Here is a 20471-nt window from a genome sequence, read left to right as displayed (position 1 = left end):
TTCTGTTCACTGCACGTGACTAGGATTGAATTTGATGGTATAACACAAGCGTTGACATTGTTTAGGTTATCCAGATGGGGATGGCACCTGCTGTGACCCCTCCCTGGGCAGACCCACTCTGCCCAGACAGGGGCAATGTTGCAGCTAAATGGGCTTAACCAGAGCCTGTATCAGGAATAATGCATCCAGCAGGACCAGGGGTGTGATTCTTCCCTCTGTTGTGGGCACTGGTGTGGCCACAACTTAAATCTGTGTCCAGTTCTGGCCCCTCAACTCAGGAAAGGCACTGAGGTGCTGAATGTGTCCAGGGAAGGGCAATGGAGCTGGGGCAGGGGCTGGAGCACAGGTCTGAAGAGGAGCAGCTGAGGGAGCTGGGGGGCTCAGCCTGGAGAAAAGGGCACTCGGGGAGACCTTATCGCTCCCTCAAAGTCCCTGACAAGAGGGTGTAGCCAGGCGGAGGTCGGGCTCTGCTCCTGGCTAACCAGTGACCGAATGAGAGGACATGGCCTCAAGCTGCACCAGGGGACGTTTAGGCTGGACTACTGGGAGAAATTTCTTTACGTAAAGGGTGATTCGAAACTAGAACGGGCTGCCCAAGGAGGTGGAGGAGTGACCGTCCCTGCAGATGTTTAAGGAAAGTCCAGACGTGGCACTCAGTGCCATGATCTAGTTGACAAGTGGTGATCTGCTATAGGTTGGACTCGATAGGACTTTTCCAATCCCATCGATTCCGTGCTCCCCAAGCCGCCATCGCCTCCCCTCAGCGGGCACCCGCCACTTCCCCTCCGCCCGCCCACAGCCAAGATGGCGCCGGGCAGCGCCGCGGCTGCCAGCACTAAAGATGGCTCTTGCTCGCATGCGCGGAAGGGGCGGGGCCGGTCCGAATTCTGGCGGGTACTGGCAGCGCGCGCGGCGGTGAGCGGGGTGTGTGTGAGGGGAGCGGGGAATCGGGGCACAGGAACGATCCCGGGGTACACGGAGCGATCCCGGGGCACACGGAGCGATCCCGGGGCACACGGAGCGATCCCGGGGCATGGAGCCTGGTCCGAAGGTCGGGGAGCCCCGGAGGAGGTCGGGGTTCTGCTGGGTGGGAGAGGCGGCCGAGCGGGGGCCAGAGAGCGGAACCATGAGAGAAAAAGCGCGGGGTCCGCGGTGGTCGTTAGCCTTCTCTGCTCGTGCGAGTTATGCAGTGTTGCTAAAAATGAATATTCTGGAGCATGAGAAAATTATCAAAAGCGGAGTTTATGGGCGAAACAAAAGATTCTGCATCATGAAGATCTGTAAGCACAGTTAGAGTTTGCGTTTGTGACTCATTCGGTCTCTGGATATCCCATCCGTCTTATCCAAGCTTCCCTGGCCTATTCATGTCCGCCCGTGCTGATTGTTTTTCGCAGACCCTTCTCCATTAAATGGAGAAGCTGTGAGAAACGCAGAATGTGCACTTTTGAGAATAACAACAGTTAGACTTTAATAACTAGTTAAATGCTAGTTGTAATTATGGTGGTCTTAGTGTAATCAGATGAGGTGGAAATGGTTATTACTATGAGAACGTGGTAGGCATTTCTTAAATTCTCTGTAATGGGATTTTTTTTTATATAAAAGTAGTATCTTTACACTGCAGCAGGTTCAGCGTGGGTCAGACTTTTGATGTAGAAAATGTATGTGCAAGTTTTAAATTTAGTGGAGCCTTCATCTGCAGCTGTAAACAGAACCAAGTTGGTGGATTGCAAGTTGTCAAATAAGGAGTCTGAACACAATATATATTTCTAGATGAGGTATATGTACTTTAACAGTATCACTTTTGTCCTCCTCATAACAGAATATTTTGTCTTGAGGGGCTCTTGAAGAAGTCCTGGTGAAACTATGGACGGTAAGGGAGAAAATTTTCTTCCTTTCAGTGGAAAGCTTGTCTTCTTAGTTAGTAAGTTCAAGTGTTCAGAAAACCCAGTAAGGCTTTTAGCAAAGGAATTTACATTCTACTGAGTTTATTTGCTGAGGTTGCCTCTTGCTTTCCTTCTTGTCACTTTCCTGTAAGGCTGCTCTGTGCCTTCCCTGGTTTGGTGTTTTCCTCAGCAGCAAAGACTAAATCAGTTTCTTGGTTTTCATTTCTGCTCTGTCCTATTTTTCTCTCTGTACTTACCTCGTCTCCGTTTTTGTCCCTTTGTCCCTATTTCTTTGTTCTCTGTGTTTTTCCATGAGCAAACTATATCCGAAGATATGCTTTGTTGCCTGCCTTGCACCTCCCTCTTCCCCTTCCATTGGCGAAAGCCACGTGGCTGTCTGTTGGCTACAAGTTTACAGGTTCCAGGCTTTTCTGTGTAGCAGCAGCTGATGTTGAAGGAACTGCATAGGAGGAAAAGTCAGTGCTGAGTAGCTGGCAAGTTTTCTGCTGAGTTGCCAACCTGTGCCACAAGCTGAGAGCATCTGCAACTACTTTTCCATCTGTCCTCACAGCCAGAAGCTGCTCTAGATGCCTTTAGCTAAACCTGAAGTGTATTTTTTTTTTAATGCTGCTTGCTGCTTTGATTTAGTTTCAGTTGTCATTAGCTTGTAATCAAGGTGTCTTGGATGTTTTATTCCTCAGTAGCTTTTCTTTAACTGGACAGAAATAACTCTGAGTCTAATTTTTGCCCTAGCTGATGATGACTTGGATCTGTTGGCTTCCCTCCTGGAAGAAAACGAAGCAACTGAGGAGAGGAATTCTCCTGAGGAGGAAGATGCTCCAGAGGATGAGGGTGGAGAACCAGATGAATACGATGAGCTCTTTGATGCAGAAGATGATGCATCCTATACTGAGGAGGTTGATGCTGAGAACAGTATGATTGATGAGGAGAAGGAGAACTTGACTACATTGTTTGGAGATGTAGATGACCTGCTGGAAGAGGAGGAGGCAGAGAAAGCTGTCCCCACTTCAGCTTCCAGTCAGGCAAAGGAGAAAACCAATGAAGAACTGCAAGGTTTCTGAAACAACATCTTTGATCTGTTTCGTTTTATATATTCCATCTCTAGAGAGCTAATGGGCAGGAGGTATGGCCTCCCTCTTATTGATGATGGCTGGAGAGGAAATACTGAAAGGCCTTGAGAAAGTTTCTAAGTTCAGTTTTCAGTGGCCAGTGGCCAAATTCACCAAATCTCTACTTAAGGCAGAAGACTTAAGTAAGCCAGGGAGACTAACAGTGCTGTGCTGAGTAACATAGGGAAGGTTGCCTGTGTACCTGTGCCTTGTCTGATGAAGAGCAATCTTGCTGCAGTCTTCAGGGCAGGCATCAGACACAATCCTGGCATCTTTCACCAGCACACCAGTACTTTCCCCCTCAGGGCTTATTGACAGGAGGTTCTGCCCTACAAGTGTGGAATTTATTGTGGCAGCAGAGTCAGCCACAGCTTTCCTGTGTCCCGGCTGTGTATTTGATTATATAAGGAAGTACTTCTTAATGCTAAGGAGTGCAATCATCAGCCATTTAAATTGTCTGATGGTGAGTAAGACAGTTTTACTCAATGTGGGAAGAAACATGCCACAATTAAATAAAATATTTTTCTGAGAGCTCCAGGCTATGTGGAAAAGTTTGCCTTCACTATGAGCTGTGTAGAATCAAGTAAATCTGCATTGTGAATCAAGTTTTCATTTTCTAAGTTTCCATGATGCAGTAAGACTGCCAGACTTCCAGGGATCTCATAAATCCCTGTTTGCAATGGCTTCCTGCTGTCTTCATTATTATCCTTTTTCTTCTCCTTTCTTTCCTAGCTGAGCTGAGAAAATTGCAAGAACAGATGAAGACATTACAGGAGCAGTTGCAGAAGACTGCTCTTGGGCAACAGTCCAGTTCAGGCCCTGAGAAGAAAACCCCTGGTAATGATGGTAATGAAATGGATTAATTAATTAAATGGATTTATTATTTATTTGCTTACAAATGTGAGTTTGTAGGCAGAATTTAAAATAATCCTGAAGTGGGCACTAAGTAGCAAGGAGGAATGGCGGTCTGGTATATTCCCACACAGGTTGTTTCTTACAGGTACAGATTAAAACAGTTTTGGTCTCTGCATCATGAATTAATTCTACGTTGGGCACTTTTCATGACTAAGTGCTGCAGACTCTTCCGGAGGTGTCCCTTCTTACTGGTAGATGTTGGTACACCCAGTATATACAGCTGTGTTCATTGCTATAGCATGTTGGATGTACTAATGAAACTTCATGCAAAGATTGCAAAACAGGGGTTGTTTCTACTTTCCACACCTTTGAGGTTGCAGTGACATCCAAAGTCTTAAGCTGTCATGGGGAAGAGTCTTTGGGGCTTTTTCAGCTGTTGCATTTCAGCTGACAACTTGGCTGAAATATTTTCATGTGGGGCACTGGCTTGGATTTATTATTTGGGAATTACACATTTTGGAGCAGGGCTTAGAGTCTGAATCCAGATCCCGAGGTCTCAGTTTTTTGTTCCTTTGGCCAGGTAAATCTCCCTGTCTACCCTTAAAGGAAAGGAAAGTTCAGAAGCTGCAAGAGTCACCATGCTTCTCGACCCAGCTGGGCAATCCTTTACCACCAGCCAAGCGAGGAATGCAGAAATCAAAAGCATCCTCAGCAGGTACCATTCTCAGTCCACTTTTTATTGAACACACTGAGCCTCTGTCGAAAACTTATAGTTCCCAGCAGTGGTGTGGACACATCCAGGACAGTGTTATACTACTCACTGCACCAGGAGTGGTCTGGTCACAGTGGCAGAGAGCTTATTACAGTTAATTATTGTATTCTTTGTAATGGGACCTATGCCTTTTTTCTTCTGCCGAAGAGAACAAGATTCCTCCTCCACGGCAAGTCCTCAGTCTGGCGTTCCAGCCCCTCAAGTCTGCCGTAGGGAACACACCCAGTAAGGTGACCAGAGAGAAGACTTCACACGTGCCCGCGTGCTCCAGTGCAACCACACAGCCAGTGTCTGTGGAAAGCTTCTCAGGACTGAGATTAAGGTCAGCAGCCCGGCTCTGAGCCGTGTCTGGGGACAGCCCCTCCAGTAAAGGCAAAGAAAACATAATGTATATACATGGTTTAACTATGTCAGATTAGTCACTTGTCACCAGGGGATGTAACACAAAGCCACAGCAGGGGCTGGTTGATCAGTAATCGTGTAACATTGACTTTCATCTTGGTACCATGTTTCTGTTTTCACCTCTGCTCTTTTCTAACAGAAAAGCTCTTATTTCATTACCACTGCCTTTCCTGGGACATCCTCAGGGGTGGAGCAGGGAAGCAGTGGGCATGTGCAAAGCCCAGCTGAGCTCCAGTTGGGCCAGTTTTTGCTGTACACAGAAACCTCAGGAGCCACTCACCATCCCTATACTCAATGTGGCCACAAGAGGACTCTGAATCCTCATGGTGTCCTCACCAGAACCCAAGCTATATTCCCAGCTCAGTCAGCCATTCTTGGTTAGTGTGAAATGAGCAGAGTTTAGTGCAGGCTTGGGGCTGAGTTGCAATGCACCTATTTGGACAAAAACCAAGTGTCCACGACCAAGTGTCATCAGTAGTTTTCTGATATGGGAGGTTTTATTTCAAGTGACTTCAGGGCGAAGTAAGGCACAGAGGTGTAAGATGTAGTCTCCCCAGGAAAGTGCTGGTTGGTTTTGATTTGTGCCAATGGATGTGTTGTCTTTTACCTGCTTTCACTGGATCTAGAAAACCCCGGGTGTCTTCAGCTGAAATGGACAGGAAAATGGCTAACAGGAAGCTCATCCGACTGTCACAGCTGAAGAACAAACTTGCTACTGAAAATCTGGAGGAAATAGACTGGGTCACATTTGGAGTCATAGTGAAGAAGGTCACTCCTCAGAGTGCAAATAATGTAAGTAACTTCATTGTATCCCTTGCTCAGTTCAAGTGAAATGCTGGTCATCTTTCCTGAGAAACTTTCCTAGATCTTCAGCTTAATTAGCCAGCTTCATGTAGTTAATGGAAAACTTCTGTATTAAAGATCTTGGCTTGTCTCGTTTCATCCAGTATTGTATGTATCCCATGGAAAGTTACTGATGAAATAAATCTGGATATGCCATGGTTTTGTGTGTTCAGTGGGGTAAAAACCTCTTCATTCAACAAACAAGTGTGCTGCCCGGTTTTGGTATCAGAAAGGTTGGTGGTAGCAGAATTATTTGCTGGTTTGGCCTGTAAGAACCCCAGAACTGGCAACATGGATGGCTGGAGATACTGTGTCTAAGCTCTTCTGAGGTTACAAATTATACTTTCCTAAATCACAAAAATCCTGGGGAAAAGTCAGAATATCTCTTTAAAAGAAACAGCCAGAGGGTATGCAGTCAGTGTGTCTCCATCAAAGCTGAAAGGAAAGGGAATATCTGTTCCAGGGCAGGACCTTCAGTATCTGGCGGCTGAACGACCTACGGGACCTCAACGAGTGTGTCTCGCTCTTCCTGTTTGGTGAAGTCCACAAGGAGCACTGGAAGACCGACCAAGGCACAGTCATTGGCTTGCTTAATGCCAACCCTATGAAACCCAAAGAAGGCTCAGATGAGGTGAGAGGGCTTTTCATTCAACTGTAGATAAAAACCTATAGCTGAACCTTTTCATATTGGGTTGAGATTTAGCTTTATAACATATCTTCAGGTTGAAATTGCAGCAGTCTGCCCAACAAGTTTGAATTGCATTCAGGTTGTTCCATGGTGTGTATCTGCTCCTGGCCTCCTGGAAGACTGGACTTCAAGAAGTCCTATTAAGCATTTAAACCCAGAGTTTATTTCAATTTTTAATCTACTCTCAGTAGCAGTTGGCTTTTCCACAAATATAGGGAGTGCATTTTCATTTCATTTTATTCAGCTGCTCCAGTGCAACATCTATTTCAACCTAGAGGTCTCTCAAAGCCAAAAAAGGTGAAGCACATTTCTCTCTTCTAATTCAAGCATGAGATACGATTACAAAATATTTGATTCAAAAATCACAACAGAGAAGCAGCAATATTTGATTTATTAGACAAACAATCTATTATGTAAATATGTCAGTTGATACATAGTAGTTCACTTGTTTATTTATAAATGCAGAACATTTAAGATGGCTTCATTTTACTAATAAATCAATATATTTTTAATTGCACTGCAATGGAATCTGTTTCCAGTTACTTCTGTCAAGGGGAATTTCAGTCTAGTAGCTGATCACAGTGTTCTGCATTTTAAGTTCTCCAAATAGTAAAATTAAGGATCTCATTAATTATCTTTTAAGCTATAGAATAGCTTAAGTTAGCATGACTAGGCAGTAGATAGTCCCATTGGTGAGCAAAAAGGCACACCAGATTTAAGAGGAAGGCTGCATTTAACTGTGAAGAATGGCTTGTCGTAGCTAAAATGTTCACATTTATTACATTAAAACTGACTTCTGAAATTGTCCCCGGCTACAGACAACAGTCCCTGGTGTATTTGCTTGTGTGAATCTGATGCTCTTCTTGCACAGGACTCAGTTTTGATTGGACCAAGACATTTGGAGAAGGACAGAGAGCCCTGGTACAGCTCTTCCTCCCATCCCCTGCTGGATGTGGGGGTCATGATGGTGTCCAGAGTCAAGCAGCTGTACAGGACCATTTACAGCACAATTTGAGCTGCCTTAGGCATTTTTTGGCTTCCTGAGGCTCTGAGCATAGAATACAAATGTCTTTCATCTCTTTGTGAGAAATAAATTCACCTTTTTCTTTTTAACTGAGCCATTTCTCAACCTAAATAGGACACTTGGTTTTCTTAAGCTAGTCCTGCATTTGAAGACTATGTTGTTAGTACCAGAGGTACTGAACCAGATCAAAGACAAACAAGTGACATCTAGAAAGAGGCCTATCCAGGAGTGTTCTGATTTCTGTCTAGGTGTGTTTGTCCGTTGACCATCCCCAGAAGATCCTTCTTATGGGAGAAGCTCTGGATATGGGCACCTGCAAAGCCAGAAAGAAGAATGGTGATCCTTGTGCACAAATTGTGAACCTGGTCTGTATCTCAGTAGTCAGGGCATTCCTAAACTGCTGGTGAAAATCTGGCTGATGATTTTGTACTGATACTCTGACTTTTTTACTTGTTTCTGGATCTTAACTTACAACTAACTAAAGTGGGTGGAGAAAGTGAGAGATGAAACCCAGAGGAGCTGTTTCTGTGCTGTCTCTGTGCAGGGAATTCCCCTAAATGCAAGGTTGGTGCTGCAGTGAAAGGAGACGGTCTTGACCCATGATGCCATACCCTTTCACTCTCCTTTGCTCCAGTGCAAGCTTCCATGCACTGTGCTAGAGAACTCATCCAGGGAAAAACATAAGATTTTTTTTTGGGAGTGGCTATTTTTTTGAATGATTTTAACCCAATGAGCTCTCTTGTCCAGCATACCTGCAAGTTGTTACACCTGAATGTAGGGCACTGGAGATGAGAGGAAGAAAAAGGGTTGGGATCCTTCTTTTAGGACATTACTGACTTGTAGTAGTTTAAAGGACTTGTGGATTATGTTACTTCATGGCTATGGAGATGCTGTGATACCTGAAAGGAACCTCGTATCAGTCAGAAGGGCAGTAGATAGTAGAGTATCAGAAGGAGGAGAAAAAAATGAAGGAATGAAGAACCGGGGGAGAGCTGGAAGTGTGGGAAGTGGGAAGACAAATACAGAAGGTAATTGTAGCCAATGAAGACTGTGATTGCAGATCCACTCCAGGAGGAGGCTCTGCATACAGTACATAAAACTGAGTAGAGTCAAGAATACAGAGTCTGGGCAAGAGGTCCTGGGTGGGATATGAGTTGACTTAAAGGAATAGCCTTAAAATTCCTTGATGCACAGAGTTGTTTCCAGTGATGAGTATAGGCAATTTAACTTTGTTTTTTGTTGCTCAAGTGTGGGCATATTTTTGCTTAGTTGATCAAATGCTGGAATACCACAGTGGAGATGTTACTTCATTTTAGCCATACAAGGGGGCATGTGGGTGAGAGGAATGAAGGAAATTGTAATTGCTGATATTCTGTAACAGGCTTCTCCCATTTCTTTTCAGAATGACTGTGAATACTGTCAGTATCACATACAGTCCCAGTACAAGAAGGTCAGCTCAAAGCGGGCAGATCTGCAGTCCACCTTTTCTGGTGGCCGCATTCCCAAAAGATTTGGTCGGAAAAATCCCACTTTGAAGGAGAGGCTGTGTCAGGATGGGTTTTACTATGGAGGAGTCTCTTCAGCAGCATATGCAGCCACAGTGTAAGATAAACCATTTATTTCCCTTGTTCTTGAACAGAATTTCCCTCTCCAGTACAAGGGAGCCTGAAGCTATATCTAAGGGAGTCTATTCATTTAGAGAATGCCTTTGCCTTAACTACATTCACCAAATAGGAATAAAGCCCCACATTTGGCATAATCCTACAGGCCACATGGGGTAACAGAGCTGCTGTTCGACAGGAAAAAATTTAAGTTGGCACCAAGATGTGGTGAGGGTTGTTTTTACCTCTACATTAGTACTGTGGTGTGAAGCCAGGCAGCTTTGTGTTTCAGAAGATTAATGGGCTTTGAGATCATGATATCCCAAGCATTCAAGTCTCTGAGATTGTAACTGTATTTTCTTACGGCTTACTGCATTTAATCCCAGAGTCAGAGTTTTCTGCATTTCCTCATGTCTTCTTTGGCTGAAATAATAGTGTCACTCTGCGTTAATGAGGAAATAGGACTGACCAAGATCAGTGTGCATCCCATAATGGCAGAGTCCTTTATCCAAATCCCATGAAGACAGCCGTGGAAAGATGAGTCATGGCTGGATCCAGCACTGTGCTTGGACACAGCTTTTATTCCCTTACCACTGCCTTCTGATACCTGGTGTGACTCCACAGAAATGAAGCAGTTCCAACCTCCTCTCCATCCCTGGAACAACCTGTGAGCAAAACAAAGCTTTGATCTATGTTTAGTTTTCCTGTAATGCATAGGAAATACATATCTCAACAAAAGGAGAAATGGGAGATCCTAAACATTATGCTGGAATTTGAATTTAGATTCACATCCTTCCAAAAAACAGACAGATGGCCCTTTGGGGTGGCTACAGTTTTGTTGTATCATTGGGCTAGTATTCAGGCTTCTGTCCTTGCTCTAAGATTGGGAAAACTGATGTTTTGTATTTGTTTCCTCTCTCTAGTGCAGCAGCTGCTGTGCCAAAAAGGAAGATTCAAACCACTCTCTCCAACCTGGTCGTGAAAGGATCTGATGCAATTGTCCAGGAAACCAGGCAGAAAATTGGTACCCAGTTACCCAAGCAGTCTCTTCACTCTTTAGATGTTTTCAGTTCAATGTGTGATGTGTCCCAGGGCCTTCTAGTCACTGAATGAACCTGGCAGTCACTTTGGTGCAGAAGGGGTCATTTACAGACAGCTTCCTTTCAGTTGGTGAAAACTCCTCTTCCCTCTTGAGATCACAATTTCAAGGCAAATGTAACTAAGCAACTGCGTGGCTCCATGCATCTTTTTTACATCAGTGCCCCCAAATTAAGTCTCCTGTTCTGTCTTTGGACAGTGACAGAAGATCTTTGCCAGATTAATGGGAATTGGAAGTTTTAAGAACTTTGAACCAGAGAATTTATTTTATTTGATTAAAATAAATTACTTCTGTCAACCTTGAAAGCTTCTAATGAATACTAAGTATAAATCAGTCAGGTTTGCAATGCAGGAGACCTCCTGAGAACCCACCTTGTTTCTAGGGCTTTTCTTTTGTGTCAAAGCATGTTCCTTTTGTCGCCCCTGGGATGTCACCAGTCTTCTCTGCCTCTGTTTTGTTTCTGTAAAGCACTTAATATTTATGCTCCTTGTAGAGCAGGTGACAGATTATTCAAACTGTGTTCTAGATGCCACTTACTCTTATTTGCATCTTTCAGTTCCATCAGTTGCCTCAGACAACATAGTGTATGTCCATAGCAGCTTTTAGCTGCTCTTAATTCTTCAGGGATACAGTACGGAGGCTTCAGGACTCCAAGCATCCTGAAAATGGGAATGGTGGGAGTAACAGAGACAGCCAAGGCTGATGAGGAACTGAGTGACTGAGGTGCTGAAAGGATAGAAATGTCTGTGACAAATGACAAGACCTTGGGCAACCAAATATAATGTAAATGTTGGTCTTGTTTTGAGAAGTGGTCAAGAAACCTTCAAGGGTTTCTTCCAACCTAGATGACTTTACATCCCGAAAGCCAGGCCTGCTTTTCTTCCTCACTTCAAATCTTGTATTTCTGCCTCTTCCACTCAGGTGCAACAAAGAGACCCATGCAGTGTTCTGAAGAATTCAGGGAACTGCTGGCACAGCCAACTTTTGGAGCACGAAATCTCTGCAAACACTGGACCAAAACAGGTATTGTCCTTTTGCCTGAAGGAAGACCCACTCCTAAAATCACTCCACCTCTTTCTGAACAAAGTGGGTTTTTATTTTGGTTTATTCTTTTTTCCCAGATGCTGAAAAGAAGCAAGGGGCAAATTTCCAGTCTATCTCTGCTTCAGCACTGCTCAAGCAACAGAAACAGAAATTGCTGGAGGCCCGAAAAAAGCGATCTGAAGAGATTCAGAGGCGGTAAGACAAACTGGCTTTCACAGGAAGGGGTCTGTTATTGTAGCCTTAAGGATAGCTATGTTTTCACTTCTTACTTTTCAGCTTTGAGTGATGCTTGTCTCTGATTTTAGCTTTGAAAACAATTGGTCATTCAGTCTTTCTTGATTTCTTCAAGTCATTCTTGATTTCAGTGATCCCCAGTGAGTCCTTTACCAGTCTTGTTTTCTTCTCCCAAATACCAAAATTGCTGTGTGTTTCTTTTAGCAATTAAAAGGCCAAATAGTAAAAAATCATAGTCTGCATCCCCTCCAATTTGTTTCTTAAACATTTCTATCTCTGACTTGTGTCCCTAACTGAACGATTATTCTTGTCTTACAAGGTTTCTTCAGAACACAGGTAAAGCCAGCACTCCTGCTCTCCCATCCTCCTCCAGACAGACCTCCGTCCATTCCCCAGTGCCTGGGGCAGAATTTCCCAAAGCTGCAAAAATATCAACTCCTAAAAGGCCCAGGCTAGGTACAGGCTTCTCAGAAGGAGAAGATATCCTCTTCTTTGACAAGTCTCCACCTCCAAGGCCAAAGCTAGACAGCTTGGCAGAAGCCAAAAAGGTACCAGCTCTTTTGATCTTTTAAGTATTAAAGAGAGGTTAAGGGAAATTTGGTTTGCGGTAGGAGTCTTTGGTCAGATATGGCCCAGCTCAGTTCTGGTGTTAGTGAAGTTTCTCATTTGTGGGATCACACTGGCCTACATTGCAGCACACAGGATACCTGTAGTTCCTGATAGCTGTTAATGCCAAAGTCCATGCTGCCATCTTGCCTTCAGTCAGTCTCTTAAGGCAAGGGATTTGTGCTGAAAATCCCTGGAGTGCTAAACTCTGGCATTGCTAGTGCAGTGTATTGCAGGTGTTTTCTTTGTGACAGGAAGGTAAACAACTGATTTAGCTGTGTTGTGTCATGAGTCTGGATAATTTTGTTTTCTAGCCAAAACAGACTGCATCTTTTTTTGGCAAAAATATGTTAATTTGTTTGTCAAAGACACTTTTCTCTTCCAGCAAGAATGAGGAAGTCTTAGCATTCTGGGAGTATGAGAAGGAATAATAGTAAGAAATTTTCTATTAGTTCCAAATTATTATCAGTTTGTGGAAATCTCAAGTGATTTCATTTCTCTGAAAAACTTACTGATTTGTGAATCGGGTAAGGCTCAGCTGCAGAGACACTAGGCCTGGTAACACCTGTGGAGAAGTGATTTTATGGTTTGGGAAGTCACGAGAGGTTGTGTGTATATCAGAGCTGGGAATTTTGTTGGGCCTCTCTCCAGCCAGCTCCATGCTCAGGCCAGTGGATGTTCTCTCTTCCAGTTGACAGCCTTCTTCTGCTATTTCTGTAAGTAGGAGCTGGGAGCCAGACAGGTCACCAACACTTCCCTGCTCTTTCCTGTTTTCTAGCTGGCTGCAATACAACGACTACGAGCAAAAGGCCAGATTCTCCCTAAAACAGATCCAAACAGTGTCAAGAGAAAACGGACTGATCTTGAGGATGTCCTAGAAATTGTTGAACGAGTTGAGAAAAATGTTGCTCAGCCACAAGGTACAGAAGCAGACAATGGTATGTACTGTTAGCTTCTAGAACACAAAAAAAAAGTGCTTCTGTCCTACTGACAGAGCAGGACTTGCCCTGGGTTAAGGACTTAATTACTGTATTGAAAAGAGGCAAAATTAGGCCTGTTTGGAACTTCAAGGGTTTGTTGGAAAGACTAAAAAAATCTCTAACCTTGTGGAGAAAGTGTGAAATGTAATCTCTGATAGCTCCCTGTGCTCAACTCTGTTCCCTTTCTTCTGGGACTTGAGCATCTGCAGTGCAAGGCTGATTTCACCAAGGGAAACCAAGAACTAATCCCACCTGGGGAAGTATCTGAATTTTTTGTGGGAACTTGAGATTGCCTGCTGGTGATTTACTGTGTGATGTTATATGAATTGTATAATTCCCTTTAAAGTTTCTTCATCAGTCAGTGAGGGAACACTGCTTGCACTCCTGGGAGTAATGTGAAAATTCCTAGTACAGTGCTTTGAGAGAAGATGCAATGTTATTTTTAAAAAATTATTTTATTTTTCTGAAGCCATATTTTGAACTTGTTTTAATGTTCCTAAACTATGAAAGGCTGCTGTTTGACCTCAACATCTGCCTGGGAGACCTGAGACTTGCAGAATCCCTTGCAGTGAGCAAGTTTAGCCATCGCAGCCTTGTTTTGTAGGACTGAACCTTTTTGTCTCCCTAGAAATGGATGAACTGGAACCTGCCCAAAAGAAACGGCGTGAGCAGCTGGCCTATCTGGAGTCAGAAGAGTTCCAGAAAATCCTGAAGGCCAAGTCCAAGCACACAGATGTCCTAAAAGAGGTATGGCCTCCATCCAGCCATGACTGAGGGCTTAGAACTGGGATCTGACTGGACTTCATGATTTCAGCAAGAAGCAGGCACCCAAACATCTCATAGGCTCCAGATTGTCCCAAGGACTAGGGCTGGGTGTCTCTGGGCACACAGGGCACAGTGCCTGCAAGTCAGCACTTTTGCCTTAGGGGTGAGGTCATGTTGCCAGTTGACATCAGTTTTTTTTGTTGTGTTTGGAAGAATCAGTGAAGTTTTCTATTGGTGGATAATCAAAGAAATCCCTCTGCCTTAAAATCAAATGAGCCATATGCCTCTTTTGTCCCTCATTACTTGACATCTTGGCCACATAAAGGCAGCTGCCACCTTCATCTGTGGCTCATGTCAGCTGTGAAATGCCATCAGGTGCCCTGAAGAGCTGAGGCTGGGTTTCTCACACTGGGGACTCTGCTGAACACTTTCTCAGGGTTACAGCACCTCCAACGGCACAGGGCTCTTATCTTGGACACTTATTGGCATGAAGTCATAGTTGTTTTAAGGTCTTCTGGGGAGTAGTATTTGGCTAAGACCCTATTCCATTAATTACATTTGCCTACCTGACTTCTCTCTGCACTGTCCTCATGGATGTGTACTTATTTCAGTACTTCCTGCTGTTGTTAAACCTTCCCACTCTGCATTTCAGAGGTAGCTCATTTCAGTGCTGGTGAACTACAGCCTTTATACAATAATGGATTATTTGAAGTAAGAGAGATGTGTTTCTCTGCTTCCAGACTGCAGTCTGCTTCAAGCAGGCCTAGTAATAATTTGCCCTAAGGCCATTTATGGAGTGGCTTCTCCCCTCTTTGTGTCCTCACAACCCATTTTGTGTGCCCCACAGGCTGAGGCTGAACTGCAGGAGCAGTACTTTCAGCCACTGGTGAAAAAGGAAGAACTGGAAGAGAAGATGAGGAACATTAAAGCAGTAAAATGCCGAGTTGTGACATGTAAAACGGTGAGTGAAGGGGAGCCAGGGTACCAGCAGGGGAGTGGAACATGGATTCTACAAAATGGTGCTGAACTATCCTGCAGATTCCCATCTGTCACTGTGTTGGCTGTGGTCCAGTGCAGGGATTGATGTTTTGTTCCTTATGCCTGTTGCTGAGAGCAGCCTGTGCATGGAGTGACTGAGACATGGCAAGGTTTAGTGCTGTGCTCAACATCTCAGCTCAATGCTTTATGCCAGTGCTTCCATGGGTATTGTTGTCCTGAATTTTTCTATTTCTTCCGGGAAGTGCTTTGTACCAGGACCCTCAATTGCCCATATTTAATGCAAAAATAAGCAAATTCCTTGAAAACATTAACACTGGGTGGGCAGGAATCCTCTATCTGCATTTCCAGGGACTTTGCCATCAGGAAGAGGAGTGGATCTTTATGACTGTCCCAAATGTACTGAGAGGAAGGGAAGCATTACCTTCTCACTTACAAAGTTTCAGCCCCTGCTGAATTTACCCTCTTGCTGCCTTCCCTACCTGTTTTGGGATTGCACAGAGGGATGCTTGTGCCCTAAGAAGTGTTGGGAGCAGGACCATGGCGGTGGCAAGGGGAGGATGGCATTAGTAGAAGGAGTGACAAAGCCTAGGGTGGTGATCCAACTGCTGGGCTCCTCAGGATGGGAGAGGACAGGGATGCTTTCCTCTGAACATTCAGCTGTTGCCAGCCCTCAAAACAGGTCTCATATGCTCGTTCTCTTTCCTCCCTGACAGTGTAATTACACCTATTTCAAGCCTCTGGAGACCTGTGTGCAGGATAACCATGACTACCTCTGGCATGATGCCATCAAGAGATTTTTCAAATGTCCTTGCGGAAGCAGAGCTATTTCCCTTGACAGGCTTCCAAAAAAGCACTGCAGGTAAGAAATGAGCCTCATGAAATAGTGACTGGGACTTAGGTACTGTCCCTTCACAAGTAACTTGTTGTGAGTCACATACCTGTGTCCTAAAAGGGGAATGTTAGCCCTTGTGCTAAGGAGCATGGGCTGGGTGCGGGGCTACTTTAGGATCCCCTCACACTGTGTAGCAAACACAGTGCAGTGGTCCTCACTTGCCATCTTCATCTTTCAGTAACTGTGGCCTCTTCAAGTGGGAGCGAGATGGGATGCTAAAGGTAAGTGTGAGCCAGCAGTTCTGAGCACCTCAGCACTCCAGCTGCTTCCTATGGTACTTTTGTCCCTCTCTTTGGTTCTGTGCCCTTACAAGCTCCCAGCAAAGCCAAGCAGCTCTGCGTTTTGTCAGGCACACACAGGTGCCTGCAGGCTGTGTTAGAGTGGACTTCTACTTTTTGCTTTCTGTTCTCGAAGATTTGTTTTATTTAACCATGGGGAAATGGCTTTTGAACAAAGTTGTAAGAGTTCAGAATGTCAAGATCCTTAGAGGATCAGTGTTTAGTCAGGTAATTTAGCCCTACCACAGTTTCTGCCAGAGAAGTGTTTGGGAGACACCTACCACACGTTTAACTTTTTTTCCTTCATGGTTAATGTTTCCAGGAGAAAAAAGGTCCGAAGATTGGTGGAGAAACGCTTTTACCAAGAGGAGAAGAACAACCAAAATTTCTCAATAGTCTTAAGTGACCTGGAGTTGATTTTTTTTCACAACATATGGATGGATTTTTGTGTCTGAAACACACATTTATACTGGACTGCCAAGAGGATTCAGATTTTAGTGATGAATCAGTAGGGGAATCAGTTTTTGATGAAAAGATCATCTGCCAAGTGTCCACCAGGCCACTTGGATATTGCATGTGCATGGATATTGAACTTTGATCTTTTTTTAATTGACTGAATAAGACTGCACATGAAATACACATTCATGCCTGTTCCTTCCAACTACCAACACAAGAGTGATTTCACTATTAGGTGACAGACATCATGAATGGGAATGATTGTAGATTCCATAAGCACTTATGAAATTAATACTCTGATGTGTTCATGCCAACCTGTCTTCAGCTCATGGACAAAAAGGGGTGTGAGAGGGTTGTAGGCACAGAGTATTCTCTATTGGCTTCAAAATTACTCATTCTGAACCCTTAGGAATAGATGTCAAACAGTAGTTCTATGCTTTTCCTTGGTTTACCTGTTATAAAACTCTTCCATGACTTTGGCCCTGCCAGCCAGCAGTGTTTATGCTGGAGACTTGGAGCTCCCTGTCCCCCAGCACCATCCACACTACAGTGTTCTTGTGGCTACAGACCTGTAGCTCCCATTTAAAAAAAAAAATCAATGAATCTGGCACCATTTTGTGAGTGGTTTTAAAGAGCTGAGTGATTATATTTAAAAGCTTTTATGCTTTTTCTGGTGTTTTAAATAGGAACAGTAGCTGTCTCAGACCAAGCAGGATCAAATCTCCCTCCAAGTGGTGGCTCCTGAGAACTGCTGTCACTGTACAGGCATTTTTCTGACAGCACAGCTCTGTAGGAATGCCTGGGGCATTTAACCAGCTTTTCCTGGACCTGAGCCTTTTCCTGGCCCTGCCTTTTCTTCCATGCACAGTAGGATCACAGGGTATTTTTAAATTCCTAAACCCCCTCTGACCTTAGTGATTTGATCAAAGTGCTGCTAAACATCTCATGTGGCCCAGCAGTCCTGTTGCTGCCTGTTGTTTGCTTGCACAGGGGCTGGAAGATAAATAAGTTACTTCATTTGAAGCAACTGGACAGATTCACCTCAGCATTCTGCAGCCCTCATCTCTTACTGGTGCTTTTATTGGTGCAACTTGGCCAATAGCATTCATTTCGGTTTCCTGTTTGGTACCATTTGCTGAGTGGGGTGTCACTGCCAGGGGACAAAATCAGTAACTGTGACATTGCTTGGCAACATCTCCTGTGGATTCCTCATTCAGAATAAATAGAGTACAGAATAAAACACTCCCTGGGTCTGCATGGTATTTCTCTGAGGAGGGGGAAGAGTTGCTTCCTCAGCAACTTTTTTTGCCCACAAGCTCAGTGCAGAATCACCAAAAGGAACTGATTTTTGGTCTGTAATTTTGGCTTTTACAGAATTTACTCATTCAGACTTAACAGGAGTTTCTCACCTAGAGTCACAAAACCACCATGAAATTCCATATTGGTATCAGTCTTCAGCCAGCATGTTGAAAGCTTCACATTTTTTCCAGTTCCTGCCTCTTGGGCCCAAGGAAAGGAGATTCTGAAGAAATTAAGATGTCAAAAGAGGGTTAAAGCTTTATTTTCATAAATGACTCTAGGACTGGGATATGTAAGACATGTATCTCTGTGGGAGTGTGGAAGCAATGCTTGTCTGCAAAAATAGGGTGAAGAAAACCAAACCAGTTGCTTTGCTAAAGCTCTAACAGTAAACAAGGAGTGAAATGGGGGAGATGAATGTGTTGAATTTATGTGCCTCACTATTTTGAGATGCTTCTCTTGTGCCAGAGATTGCACTACCACCCTGATTCCTGAATACTGGGTTCTGACAACAGAGAAGCTAGGGTCAGTCAGGATGGTCACAGCAAAGAGATGAGATAATGGCAGGTGCTTTGCTCAAAGCTGTCTCAAAACTGGGTTTGGCCCAGAGATCCTGCAGGACCAGCAGTTACTGGACTTTTGGGTGACTCCCAGCTGCAGCACCCTGGTGTTTCCCTCAGACCCAGCACCTGCCTCCCCAGAGTTCACTTTGGTTATTCAGCCACACAAGTCACAACAGAGTTTTTGAGCCACAGAAATAATCCAGTGCAGCCATTAAAGCTGGTTTTGCTACAATTTAATATTTGTTTCAAAAACAAAATAAAATCCACATTTTCCATCAGCTGTACCAATGACTTCCCATGTAAGCTTGTACTGAAACTGATTCACTGGTTGATTTTGTGCAGAAAAAAGGATGTTAGAATCCTTAAACACATTATCACACATGGAATTTTATATTAATATGATTTTGCCAACTATATTAGTTATCTTACATTAATAGAATATATATATGTATATAAAAGTATATCAAGAGTGACCAGAAAAAATAAATAATGCACAACTCATCATAATCTTTGATTACCTGAAGTAGCTGCAGCAATCTGATTTTGTTGGTCAGGTTTTCTTTCTAGTCCATCAGCTGTTCAGCCTTGCTGCACCTGTTTTGTATTATCATGAAATGCTTTTGTAATGCAGCATTTGGGGCAAGTTCCTTACACGGGGGCAAAAAGCACACGGATCTGGCTCCTCAGAGGCTGGTGCTCAGGCACAGATTTCCCATCCTGGTCTCTAGAGGTCTCTTTAAAGTTTGATCTTTTTCCTTGCACTACCTTTGCTAACTTCTTCCAAACTGTCTGCATTAAGGAAACCCCACAAAACAACAGCAATAACAAAACTAGAAAATAGAATCTTTGAATGCAGTGTTTCCTTCTTGTTCCTGGTATGAGCAGATCTGTTTGGCCATAAAAACACCCATTAACTTATTCACTGTCTCTTCAAAGCCTCAAACAGAAATGTACAGACAACACTAAATTAAATTAAAAGCTACAAGCTCCAATGCACAAAACCCTGTTTGTTGTAAGCCAAAAGGACTGATGTGAGCAGAGAAGGTGCTTGGATGGGTGTTTTATAAATGATGTCCTTTTCTTGCAAATCCAGTTACAGAAGGACTGAGTAACAGCCTCTCCTACCTAAATACCTGCTGACACAAGCTTGTCCTACCTAGGCTGATTTGCACTGAAAAGATAGCAAAGAATGTGGATGGAATCAATTTTGGCAGCCCAGTGGTGGGAATGGTGATGAGTAGAGCTGGAGGAGAAATTTGCAGAGCTCCTGGGCTGATTTCCAGGGGTGTGAAGGGGCTGTCTGTGGAGCAAGGGCGTTTCTCCAGCACAGGCAGGCAGCAAGAAGCCTTATCAGCAGAAAGGCCAAAATTACTTGTGAGTTACAAGATAATAGCACAAGGTCTGGAGCAGAAACCATTTTATATTTTGCATGTCCAAATTCAATTACTTCTTCCTCCAGCTGCTCCTGGATCATGTTCTTAACATCACTGCAATAACACTCTAAGATGGTGAGGTGAGAACTGTGTGAAGACACTGAGCATCACTCACTGCCACTTTGAATACAAATGACTGCTGGAAAAGGATCTCCCACATGCCAGATCAGCTTATAGAGTCAAATCTACTTTGAAAAAACTATAATGTAGTTAATTAAACTTCCTTTTTTCCCCCATTTCTCTTGCATGAAGTAAGACTTTGATCTACAGCATAGAAGCCAAAGCCAGGATTCAAAATCCTTCCTTTGGCAGCTACCCAGTGTCTTCACATCAAAGTGCTGAGCGTGCAACCGCTGTCAGCAAGGCCGGGAGTCAGACTAAATCTGACATTTCTGAACTGCTAGTCTGGAAAATAGCACGTAAGTTCTAAGCAAAAGATCTTCTCTGTGTTTATTGTCTTTTACCAAGCTCCAGGAAGCCTTTGTTTTCAACACATGTGAAATGTCAAGGCAAATAAAAAAAAGTGTCTGAAACACTGGGGCTTCGTGCAACTGCAGATGGCCAAATAAGCAGCTGGATGTCTAATTTTTACATGTTCCTTTTTGAAACTTGGATGCTGCTATTA

The 20471-nt window shown here is 43.9% G+C and overlaps 1 protein-coding gene across 5 annotated transcripts; it reads left to right on the top strand.

The window, feature by feature from the left end:
* Positions 1–875: 875 nt before the first annotated feature.
* On the top strand, positions 876–17793 carry MCM10 (minichromosome maintenance 10 replication initiation factor). Of its 5 annotated transcripts, none has more exons than XM_014255156.2 (20): positions 876–915; positions 1820–1870; positions 2637–2957; positions 3746–3859; positions 4449–4583; positions 4788–4962; positions 5669–5834; positions 6349–6516; positions 7846–7962; positions 9000–9199; positions 10122–10222; positions 11219–11320; positions 11419–11536; positions 11895–12123; positions 12960–13119; positions 13790–13908; positions 14774–14887; positions 15639–15784; positions 15996–16038; positions 16418–17793. In XM_014255156.2, the coding sequence occupies exons 2-20, from the start codon at positions 1864–1866 to the stop codon at positions 16499–16501; spliced, it is 2619 nt and encodes an 872-aa protein (XP_014110631.2). In that variant the 5' UTR covers positions 876–915; positions 1820–1863; the 3' UTR covers positions 16502–17793. The 5 variants fall into 5 exon arrangements, with proteins under 5 accessions (XP_014110631.2, XP_087911938.1, XP_014110632.2 ...); XM_088055812.1 differs by having other exon boundaries at positions 890–924; XM_014255157.2 differs by lacking the exon at positions 876–915 and adding an exon at positions 942–1051 and having other exon boundaries at positions 3746–3850.
* Positions 17794–20471: the final 2678 nt, after the last annotated feature.

This window comes from Pseudopodoces humilis, chromosome 5, assembly GCF_049639895.1.
Source record: "Pseudopodoces humilis isolate 2021_Gansu_Grassland_sample_001 chromosome 5, ASM4963989v1, whole genome shotgun sequence".
Lineage (NCBI taxonomy): Eukaryota > Metazoa > Chordata > Aves > Passeriformes > Paridae > Pseudopodoces > Pseudopodoces humilis.
The sequence above is the reverse complement of the archived record's forward strand: the minus strand, read 5'-3'. Positions and strand labels throughout refer to the sequence as shown.